The sequence below is a fragment of the Telmatherina bonti genome (assembly GCF_933228915.1).
Source record: "Telmatherina bonti genome assembly, chromosome: 4".
In the NCBI taxonomy this organism is placed as follows: Eukaryota; Metazoa; Chordata; class Actinopteri; order Atheriniformes; family Telmatherinidae; genus Telmatherina; species Telmatherina bonti.
Window position 1 is genome coordinate 17435738 of NC_136622.1, and position 12457 is coordinate 17448194.

Sequence of the window (12457 nt, forward strand, 5' to 3'; positions counted from 1 at the left end):
TAGAAAATATAAGACTTTAAATACATAATTAAACACAACAATACATAATTTAAACAGAATTGAGCAGAGTGCAGACAGAGGTCACAAATGAATAAATAAAATGCTTATACTGCTCTCATGATCCAGACACATAAAATCGTGGTACAATATGGTTTATTTATATCCCTCTTCTTTATAGATTTTCAGGTCAGAGGTCACTGCTCAGTCCAGGAGACTGACAAATGTAACTAATGCTCCATATGGATCAAGATCCAAGATGCAGGTCATGGTAAAATGTGCATTTCAAACATTAGTTTTAGGAATGGAAATAAATGTCAGTGTGTGTCGATGTCAGATGAACATATAAGTACATCAGAAGGTTAATGATCAGCCCGAGTGGATAAGGCTCTGATTCCTCCTCATCTTGTCAACAAAAATACTAATTTTGCTCAATTTTAAAAAAAACAAAACAAAACAGATTTGACTGTTTTGAAACAATAAATAAAACCCAGCTTTAATATCAAGATATGTGGACAGAAAGAACCAGTCTTCCCACCATCTGTGCCTTCTCAGCAGCATGACGAGCCGCCTCTCCTTTCTTCTCTTCCATCAGTTACTCCTTCCTACTCCTACTTTAATTCCCGGTTTCAAGCCAAGACGTTCTTGTTGATCAAAGGGTAAGCTGAGTAAAACCACAGAGGTGTCTGTCTGCTCTGTTCCCACATTATTCATCTTCCTCTTCCTCCATTTTCTATCGTTCTCTCTGGTAATGAAGTGGAATAGTATCTGTAATCCAATCATGTGTATGTGGGTTGAATACACACGTGTTTACGTGGAAGACAAGGCTGAGTTACAGTGATGCGGTTGAGAGAACATGAGAGAGCTCCACTGAGAGTCAGGATGTAAACCAGGAGAGTGCTCTGTTCTGTCCAGCTGCACAACCACACTGATAGGGAAACTTTCTGCACTTCATGTTGAATGTTTCCATACCGCTTCTGTCCTATTATGTTTTTCCACTTTTGTTTTTGTATTGATGACCTAAGATTTTTTTTCTCTCTTTTTTTAACAGTGATCTTCTCACTGCTTTGCCTGACATTATACTGAGAAAATAAGTGCTTTCACATAGTTATTGGGAAAAAAAAAAAAAAAAAACACTCTAGGGGGAAATTGTAGCATTAGTTATTCCACTCTGGCAGAGATCATCTCAGGCTCATTTCCTCTGCAGTTTAGTTGTAAATTCCAAACACTTTCTGGAGGTAAATGAATGGCATTAGCTCCAAACTTGACACCATAATGCTCTAACGTATGCTAATGCTAAGAAATACACCTACAAACCATGGCTTGGCAACTGCATTTAGAGCAATGTCTTAAAAATCAAGCATGCAAATTCAGAGAACTAGTTACTTAGAGTTTAATAGACAAAACTGTCCATGCTCTTCTTCTCTGCATTTTTCCAGTGTGAGGAAATGATTCTGTATTTTACTAGAAGCTGTTTACACTGTAAATCCAGCTACTGAAGTTTTAGAAAGCCTACTACAGCTGAAGACAACGCCTTACTGTTAAAAACTATCCAACACTAAAAGACTGTTTAATGAAGGCTCCAGTTTTGTTGATATAGTTTTAGAAAGTTTTTAATTCAGATTTGAGGGGATTTTGGAGGCTTTGGTTTGTTGGACCACTGCTGTGTTTTAAAATGAGCTCCAACTTTCCTGTTGCTAATCCAACCAAAATAGTACTGTTTAAAATGAATGTATGAAGTAGTTTCTCTGTCAGTTTGACAATAAATCACAATCACCTCCTGTCATTTCTTCAAACATCACACATTTCTTAACCTCTAGTTTGAGAGGACCGAGAACCACAGAAGACAGAAACTACATATCATCAGCATGTGACAAACATGTATGAAAAGTCCTCCTTATGCTGTGCAGCAGTATCTTGCTTTGTTGTCATGGCAACTGAACAGTCAGTTCCGTTAAGGCTAGAAACATACAACATGTCAGCTATTTGGAGACGAATGCCACTTACCACGCCTGGTCTTGGGTAAGGCACTCTTCCTTCATAAGCCCCCCACCGGTGATCAGGACCCTCTTTATGAGCAAAAGGTCCATTAAAAGCTTCTCTGATGTCAGCCATACGGTAAACACACACAGCAAAGCCCTGGAACACATTACTGTGGAGGACAAACACACAATTAGGAAGAGAAACACATCTAGAAATGTTACATCAGCCCATATAGATGCGTTATTGATTGGACGAAAGGCTAAACGCATGAAGCTACATATAAACACTTATAGCTTTATCTGTGTTTACCTGATGGTGCTGAAGATTGCATAGATATCCGGGTTCCTCTCATCCTTGGTTCTCAGCAGGAAAACATCCTCTGTTTCAAATTAAGACAATTCCATGCAAAGTGTGACTGATTTAACACAACACACATTGTTTTTTGTGCATTTTATCATGTAAATAAGTATTTTTAAATGAAATGTGATTAAGTGATTGATTTGGGATTTCTAAGGAGGTGTTTGTGAGTGATGATGTATCTCACCAAGCTGGTTGAAGTGTGTGTCGATACCATGAGGTCCAGGTACAGAACACACCAATCTGGCTTTAATGAAGGTGCTCCACTTGTTGACCAGAACTCTCTGGCCTCCAACATCATTCTGGCAGGAAAGAGAGTGAAACAATCTATTAAACACAGCTGCAAATTTATTTCCAAACAGACATTTTTCATTGTTTTGGCTCTGATATGCAGCACATTGCATCTAGGATTGTCTAACAGCTGAGGTAAATGTGCTCACTTCCAGCTTCAGCCATAATTTCAGGTGTTCTCTGAACTATACCTCTGAACAGTGCAAGGATAAGAGCAGTACTGCAAATACAAAGTAATCGATGAGATGTTGGGGCAAAAGAGCGCAAAATTCTCAGTCAGCAGTTTGACCAGTCGGCTGAAGAAGAACTGAACGGGGATGGAAAACAGGACTTTAAATGAACCAGCAAGGAAGCTATCAAGTAGCTTCTGTGGCTTTGACCCAAATATTTAGTGCAACATAACTTTACAAAGATGTGTGAGATTACCACTGGCTCCGATTCAAGCACTGCCCATCAAACATGAAGGTTAGTCTTCAATTTAAAGCGAAAAACATGTGTTGGGATGAATACACACAATAACTGGAGATAATGTACAGTGGATAAAGATCCATATGGAAAGGACAGCTGTGCAAGCATGTGTGTGTGTGTTTGTGTGTGTGTGTGTGTGTGTGTGAGTGATAACTATTATTTATATTGCCTGGGGGAAAAGCTCTGGAGGGAAAATTGTAATCCTTGCACGGCATGAATAGAAAAAGACACAGATGGAGAGAAATGCAAGGAGTACGTTTAAAGTAGAAGGTTTAGGTGGAACTTCTGAAAAGTTTGAAAATTAAAAAAAAAATTCACTTCTGGCACAATTCAACAAATCCCCATCCCTCAAATTTCTGCAGCTGCATGTGCAAAATGTGTGTTTACTGGGTATTTGTGTGTTTTCTTGTGTACTGTGTTCTCACAACACACATATGGTTTTATAAGGCAAATCTGTGCGTGACAGAATGTTACAGAGCGTGCGAAGCAGATGGAGTCTGTGGTTGGGAAAGTTGACAGCTGTGTGTGGTTTGGGAGGAGAAAACATTTATCTAAAACTGAATATGATGATACCCTGATGCCCCTTTGGGGAAATGTAAATATAAGATTACTCCGAAAAGAATTAGTCACATCCACAGGAGACTGCAAGTGTGATAGACAATTTAAAAAAAGGAAAGAGTTGAGTAATAAACCCATTATCTCCTGTCACATGAAATTATTCTCACAGACTTTTTTTTAATACAACCACAGAGAAATAAGTTCCTGAATCTAATCTAATTTTAAATCAACACATTTTATTTTTTTATTTTTGTCTTGTTTTGTTTTTCCAGAACCGCAGCTGACAAAAGAACAACAAAACAAAACCTTAAACATCATCATTTACTTTGTCATCAACAAAAAAACTATTATGAAGCTATCTTACCGCACACACTCGTCCAACTCTTGTATGAATGGCCCCCTCCCTGTCTCCTGCCTCTGAGGCCTTTTCAGTGAAGAAGAAATACACTTTATCATTATCCCTGTCGTCATTGTCTGGGATGAGGTGTGCCGCGATGAACTTGGGGTCTACAAATGGAAGGATAGGAAAAGCCGGACAGGAGAAATAAACTGATTAAAAGATGATAACTTCTCCCAACTAATCCATCCCGCTTCCTTCCCGTCAATTAATCAATTCATGCAACCATCTGCAAAACAATGGCAAATGTAAACAAAGAGGATAACTGTGTATATATTAAATCTGCAGTCTGTAAAAACAATACAACTTTACCATGAAGGAGTTTCTGGTCGGTCTCTGTCCTCATGATGGAGCGACCCCCCATGCTCCTGAAGATAACGGAGTCTCTTCCCAGGAAATCTGCAGTCAGGCCTGTATACAACTCCCCACCTGTAGAGAGACAAGGACACATGGTTGGGAAGAAGAAATATGTTCTACATCCTGCAGGATCTCATTTCTAAGGCTCTCTGAATAAATTCAATATGCAGCTTGATGATGTTTTAAAACTGTTTGGACTGATGGAGTTTGTCTTCACCACGGCGCCAACAAAAATCTGTCATGTGCCAATCAACTTCACACACGTGATCATTTACATTTATGATACACTGGGTAATTTTCTATTGAGCATTGTTGTTTTTCTTTTTATCCTGATGAAAAATCTGCAAAAAAGATAAACTAAAGCAAAGTTGTCCGCTGACCCACAATTTCACGAATCAACTTCACACACAACAACTCAGGTCATTTATTGGATATATTTGTGGATGTAATATGGTAACAAACTATTCCTGCATTTGCTTGATGACAAGTTTCATTAGTTTATTTATTCAGATCTCCATTAGCTGTTAAACACAGCTAGTCTTCCTGGAGTCTCTCCAGCATGCTGCCATGTAATATAGTCACATCATTTTCCAATAATCACATGAATAATTGTTTTTACTGCTCAGACTGCAGTACACTAAATATTTAGTAAAAATTTCTCAGTCAGTGAGCTCTCTTGTACAGAATTACGCTTCTAGATTATGGGAATTGATGGAAAATTAGCCAGTGTGGTAGAAAATATGGTTAACCATTGTTAGTAAACATGTGATATCATGTGAAGTGCAGCACATTAAATGTGTAGATCTGTAGCAGTTAGACAAAATTCATGACAGATTGACTAGATGTATTTAGAAATCCTAATAGAAAACATCTTTTTATTTTACCTTCAAACTGGGACTTGGAAGCGATTTGATGATTACAACAGATTTTGCACAGTGACTTTAAAGAAGTGGAAGAGGAGTGACAAAACAAGCAAAGCAGCAATAAGTGAAATGTGTGAAAAGACAAATTGGTGTAGAGGAAATCGTAGGTGACAGGGAAATGTTATGGTTAAGGGAAATAAGAGTGGGAAAGAAAAGGAAACCAAGCAAATCCTGGGATCACATTAAAGCTAAACATATTAACTGGATATATACTGTATACTGGTCATCAGCAAAAAGCCAAATTTCACTTTAAATATTACATCCCTCTGCCTGCTGGCCTGCAGCACCTTTAAACAAATACGATTGTGCTTCTTGTCTTATTACAGCTCTGGGATTGGTTGCCTATTGCAGTCTCCTCCAGGATTGGATAAACCTGATGACTCTACTGCTTACACACCCAACAGCGGTGATGGACTGTGGCACAGTTTGTTACTGTCAGCGAGATTATTGCTCAGTTGGTTCCTGGAGATTGTACCTGTTGTCTTGACTCCTTTTCTTGGATTTGCTGTAGAGTTAACAGAACATTTAGTTTCCTTGTTTGACATACTTTTTTGCTGTGGAATTACAGAACTTTTGGATTTTTTGGGGGGGTTTACTACTTTAGTTGATCGTTGTCTTATTGGCTAGTTTGGGTTTGATCCTGTCACAGGACAATGTATGCTGTACCTTTTTTATTCATTTCAAACACATTCAAAGGAGACAAGATTATTATTTTGCACACTGTAAATAAATCAACATCGCTATTTGCACTTAACTGACCCAGTTTTGTGTTTCCACCAAAGACCCCACCAGGGTTGTAACATAAAATGTCCCAAAATCTTTGAAAGTGATAAATATGTCAGATCTTTCCTCTGTCACATGTGTCATATGTGTAAAAATAGAAAAAAGTTGCTGTCTGTGATGAGAAACAGCTTGAAACTTGGAAACAAGTCATAAAAATAACTATTCATTACCTAAAATAAAAAAAGTAAAAGAAAGTAACCACTATACTTCTCAGACAGTAAAAGTCTAAAGTACCATTTATCATTATAAAAAATATAATATAGTAAAAGAATAACTACAAATATTTTTTATTATTTGTATTTTATTTTAACACTCTAGTGTTTTTATTTCTAACTCAATTATTGTCGTAACTGAACCAGGCCAAGAATCACTCCTCTGTGATATCATGGATAAAATTATTTTACTTTAATTCGCTGAAATGACAGATCTCATTACAGAAACCTTTACAACACACATACAGTTAATCCAAACTTATGCGCTCTGACGTTATCTCACAAGCTAACACAAACACTTCCTAACATTGTAATGTAATATTGTAATAGGTGTTGAAAGGACCTGGGGAGATGAACTTTGTGTATTTTGGGAGAAGGAGGAGACATTATCACTGATAACTAATAAAAAAGACGTTTTGCAAGTTCGACTGTTTCACTCTGCATTTCTGTTGTTTTCAGCGTCTTATTCTCAGTTAACTATTAATGCTAAATATCTAGTAGTTTAGTTTTCTGTTCCTTCATTATTTTATGTCTGTTTTAAACAACACAACCACTTATGGAACAAAAAATCATGATCCTGTTTCGTTTTGCTGGATATGGATCTCTGATGTTGAAAGTCCACAGAAAGGTCAGCGGTCAGAGATGGGGTCACGGACAGTCCTCTAAATAGAGTTTATTTATGATCCATTTATTCATCTAACACAATCTTGTTGACCTGGAAGACATCAGCCAAATTACATTTTCCCTTTTTTCTATTTAAATAAGGGAAACAGATCTCCATTATCTTTGTTTCTACTTATATGGACCTCTTTGTATCTGTTCCTCCCTCTGCAGAGAACGTTAACAGTCTTGTGTCTATGTGGCCACTGTATATTACTGCAAAGGGCCAAACTATTAAATATTTGGCTCTAATATAAAGTTTTCCTGCCAAACATAAAGCACCATGGAATGATTTCTGATGCTGGAATCACCCAGCTGTGGAAAGAAGAATACATACATACCTCCACCCTCAACAGATCCCAGGATTGTTTGTCACTGACATGAATCAAGGTTACTCCACAAGCTACAATAAATACCTAGTGACATTTAAAGAGAAACACCCAGTGCTGTTTAACATAGTCAGCACAGGTCCAAAGTGTGTGCATTCTAGCGTGTGTTGAAGCCAAAGAAAGCTTTCCTAGCTGCCATTTGCACGACTGTCATTTTGTGAAATATGGTAAAGGTCTGTGCAGAGAGGTGAAGGGTGAACAACAAATCTGTGTGTGGCATTTAAATAATCAAATGTGGCAGATCATGAACATGAAACTTCAGAAAAGGAAATTCTAATAAGACTTTTTTTGTCAGTGACTTTAATCATCTGATTCTTTTCTTTTTTCTTTCCCCCTCTTTTACGGCTTTCTTGTCTTTGACAATTACCAGAAAAGAGGAAGACAGAAAGTAAAAAAGGAAAAAGGTGTGTGAACATATCAGGCTTTTCCATGACTTACTGAGCTATTGGTGAGCTAACCCATACAGGAAATTGTGCAAAGGGAAGGCCAAACTAAATGGGACATACCACTAAAGGTGCTTGCGAAAGGGAAGCTGGGGTCATGTGGAACCTTTCCTCGTCCACTCTCCACATTCGTTGGGTCCATGGTGAATACATGCTGGGAAGAAACAGGCACAGTGAAGTAATTAATACCAGCAGGGGGTCCCTAGGACGGGATCTTTCAACTGGATGTTAATCATTTCCCCCAAAACACTTGAAATATCAACTTACATAATGTGATTTAGATTAAAGAGTTGAAATACATTAATAGATCATATTTTCTCCCAATGAAAACTTATTTTTCCTTCAGCTCTGTAAATATAATCAGCCTAGTCCACCACCTGCGGCTGATTATCCTTCTCAGCAAAGGTTCAACAGGTATGGCAACCCAGCAGACCAACCCTTACTTTTTAAATACAAGAAATCATTCAAATATTTCTAATAATAAGGTCAGACTTCTGTCTCGTTGTCCCATTTTCCACACAAAGCAGACTTTTGGTCTTTTATGTTTCCGGCTTTCAGACTTATTTGTTCTTTCACCGAACTCTTGTCCGTCTGAGAACAAAGGCGTTGTCTGAGATAAGAGGAAATACAGGATCAGTGTTGCAGCCAGAGTTCAGACTAGTTTCCCGCCCAGTTCCCAGCACAGATCAGTCCTCAGAGTGCTGCATGCTGGAGAGCCAGCAGAATAATAAAAGAAAACACAAAACACTGCTATCAAATAAAACCTGCACTTAAAATGTAAACTTTATCAGAAACAGAGGGGTGGTGATGGTTAGTGGACAGAAAACTCAGTTGGCGGTTCCTCTGCTGTCATTGATGCAGTAAAAGCGTAAAGTAGGATATTTCCTGAATATTTTTCAACTCTTTGTAGACATGTGATAGACAAACCAGCATCCTTATTATGAAACATTTTTCCACTTATTTTCAGAGCAGCAACATCCTGTGAAATGACTGATGTTGTTTCCACCAGCAGCAACCATAGAAAGACTTGATGTTGATTAATGGAAACCAAAAACACACCTTTTAAGATTTCTTACTAAATGAAAAAAAGAACAAAATTCTGGAAATTTTCTAAGATTTCATTGATCACCATTTTAGAACAGCCGTTCATTTTCAGCAGTAAATAAATGAAATTATGAAATTAGAGCAGGCTCTTTCTTCATTGTTCACCTGATAAATACTTTCCACATCCTTGGACTGCGTGATTTGCAGGTCAAACGAGGGTCGCTGTGGACAAAAGGCCTTTTGTTTTTACCCTTTCTTCTTCCACTTCAATGCCACCAATGTACCAAGCTGTCTCTGCCAGAGACGCCTGGGTGTGATCAAACAGTGCACTTGCAAGATGAAAAGGGGACTGGGAGGTGACAACACCGACAGAGTAAAGCCTTGAGTGTGTTTTAGTCCATATTACCACTTTAAGCGTTCCTACAGTGAACTCTGCATCTCAGTCTCTGTTCCTCTTATAGACAATGGAGTATTGTTACAAGGTGGGCGAGCCCTCCACTCAACACTGATCACAGGGGATATGATGACATTGAAGTGAGCTGGATAAAAGTACTGTTAAAAAAAAGGGTGGACATTAGACACCACATTAAGCTGAATACGTGCACTTACTTGTGCAATACCTGAAAACCTGCTGAGAAGCATGGATACAGAAAACTTGCTGCACACAGCAGAATTACACACACACTGGCAGATCTCAGGACACAAGCAGCGCAGTTCTTTTTTCCCCCATTTGATCCGTATGTAGCTCTTTTACTGGTGATCAGGGGGCTTTAATGACTTTTACATGTGGTAACCCATGATCAGCCCATCGTCACACACAATCCATAAACACAAGCTCACACTCAACTGATCTGCCTTGATGGGGGATATTTAAATGCACTCTGAATCCTGTTTTGATCTGCAGGTTTTGGTTATATTCTCTAAAGAATCATTTGTTTTCATTCATTCATTTACTGAGTAGTTTTTAGCCATGTGCATTTTTTCCAGTACGTCTTTGCTTTATTCCAGATGTTAGTACTCCTGCATCTCTGGAGTTCTCATTGCACAGTTGTGTGTATTGCTGTTTTGTGGCAACTATTCACAGTGTGCATGTGCATCATTCATGTGCAAGACATTGCACTTTTTAAAGGTGTTTATGTGTGTATGAGTGTGTCCAAAATATTGTGCTGCAGATTGAGCTGTCAGTGCTATTTGGGCCCAACTTTGCCAAAACAAATATAGAAAGAGATACAATCATGCCACTTAGCATGCAGCTCTGCCAAGCAAAATACAACTTCACCCTGCCGCACAAACACAGAAATGGCTACTGACACACATATACAGATGCACATCACTCAGGAGTGTTTCTGCTGGGACATCACTGAATCTGGTGTCTGGTAAATTTATATGTATACACACAGAGACATAAATTATGAAAACTGCCTCGCTTACTAAACAAACACACACAAAAAAAGAGGAAAGAAATACTCAACATCTTGATTCTGAACATCAGAGGATTGTTTGGCCTCGGTGGCCACAGAGACCACCTTAAAAGACCAGAGTTCAATACAAACACAAGCCAATTCTGCAATTACACAAAGTATCTAAACTGCTGTTTCTCTGTTCCTGTTGGCTTTATGAATGTGAAACCAGTAACAAGGAGGGGGGTTTTTTTTGTCTGGAAAGGTGCTAAACAAAGTGGAACAAAGTGGAAGGAGCTAAATGTCAAGGGCACCAATCTAGCAATCTAATTCAGTGATGACATACTGTAGTAATACTACATCAGCTCTCTCAGATGTTATCAGGCCAGCCATATATCTCAGAAATGGGCCTACTTGAGCACTGCTTGAGCTTTTTATGGTCGAGATATGTAATTTACATTCCCCATTGAAAAGCACCAACTTATTTTCAGCAGACTTCATTTGTCTGTTGCTGTTTTCCTTCCAGGACCTGATTTACATTTGTGACACGTAGTAATGGGTTGATCATTTTTAACAACCAACATTATAAAAAGTCTTGGCATTTAATGACTAAAACTATCTGTGTCTTTTCATTAAAGTAAGAGTGAAAGAAAGATAATTTAGTAATTGCTTTACAACGACAACAAAAGCTTTTAAACAGCTGGTAAAAAGGTGAGAGTTCTCTTTTGGGAATAAAACTGAGGGGTCATGGTTTTATTGCCTCTGTGACAAAATTACTGGATTATCCAGAAACAAACTTTGAACAGTTTTGTGCTACTTTAGCAGTTTGGTTTAGTGTGTTTCCATCATGATCAACAGCTGACTGATGTCCCAGTGGTGCTGACATGGACACTTTACTCTGCCTTTACTTTGCCACATCTTAAAGATGCTCTGCTAATTCTATGTAATCTTGTGAAATAAGGTTGTATTGGAACGAGATGCAAATGCAGATAAATTTATTCTCTGATATGTGAGGTCATTTGCTTCCAATTAGTCAAAGAAAACAAAATATGCAAGAGCAACACATAAAAAGAAATTCCTTTGACATAAAATCTCATTCTTAGCTTTTTGTTTTGGTAATCTGTCTCTTCTTGCCCTCTTTCTGCGCTTTTTGACATGAATGTATTAATTGAAAACCAATCAGAACTGCTGAGTGTGTCTTTATGTTCACACCTTTTCCCCATTATTTACACTGGATGAAATTTGACCCCACATTGAATTTTGTAGTTGTGTTTTAAAGCATGTGAAGTGTAAACCTCAACAATTTCAATTAATTTTAGGTATTTTTCAATGGAACCTGGAGATCTAAGCTCAACTGACAGTAAATTGTGCTTTTCTTTTTCCTCACTATCCAGCCAAATAAAGTCTGGGCTTCTCACTCATTTGTTTAATCTTTGCTTTTTATACTCAGTTCTCTCGTTTATTATCTTCATTTTTATCTCTTTTGAACCTTTTCCTATTTGTGTACTCAGAGCTCTTTCTTTCTAGTAACAAAATATTTCTAAATGTAGCCCGAGCCAAAGAAAACTGACTTGTCGGTGGACAGTTCATTTGGAGTACTATAAGAGACAAAGGAAGAAGCTAAAGAACGAAAAGATTGAAAAACACAGCAACAGCTGACATAAACAATTACGTATTAAATAGGCAAAAGAAGTTGGAAAAAACAGAAAGAGTCGCATTAGCCTGAAAAAGGGCCCCATTTATCTTCTGTTTGTACTAGTCTGATCCAAAGGAAACATACATGGGAGAAATAAATGGCTGATTTAAGAGCAATTTATTTTATATCATGCTTTTAACCTGTTTTGGCCACTCTTTGAAACACTGAGGAAAAGATATGAGTTGGCAACTTTCTCTTTCCAAAACTCCACAAGCATTTCTGTCAGATGAAGTTCTTATTAAAAACTGCACATAATTTTAAACCTTTAAGTATATTTTATTTTCACCATCCTGTCAGCTTGTTTTTCAGATTCATGTTTCTGTTTCCTCTCTGGACGCATCAGTGTTTTGCTAAACACTTGTTTCTGCATATTATGCTGCATATTATGCTTGAATGTGCATGCCTTTCATCATATTTGTGTGTGTTTCTGTCTGCATCCCTGCATATTTATATGTTCAAGTTGGTGTCATTTGTTTTGTTTGTCTGGATCTGTGTGCAT

The 12457-nt window shown here is 37.9% G+C and overlaps 1 protein-coding gene across 1 annotated transcript in view; it reads right to left on the reverse strand.

Annotated features, from left to right (window-relative positions):
- sema3bl (sema domain, immunoglobulin domain (Ig), short basic domain, secreted, (semaphorin) 3bl) overlaps positions 1-12457 on the reverse strand; it is a 68263-nt gene that overhangs the window by 11662 nt on the left and 44144 nt on the right. Inside the window, exons 5-10 of the mRNA XM_079239080.1 lie at positions 7882-7972; positions 4364-4480; positions 4019-4161; positions 2525-2639; positions 2290-2359; positions 2005-2149 (exon numbers count right to left, since the gene is read on the reverse strand). Of these exons, the coding sequence (XP_079095206.1) occupies positions 2005-2149; positions 2290-2359; positions 2525-2639; positions 4019-4161; positions 4364-4480; positions 7882-7972 (681 nt within the window). The remainder of the gene's footprint in view (positions 1-2004; positions 2150-2289; positions 2360-2524; positions 2640-4018; positions 4162-4363; positions 4481-7881; positions 7973-12457) is intronic.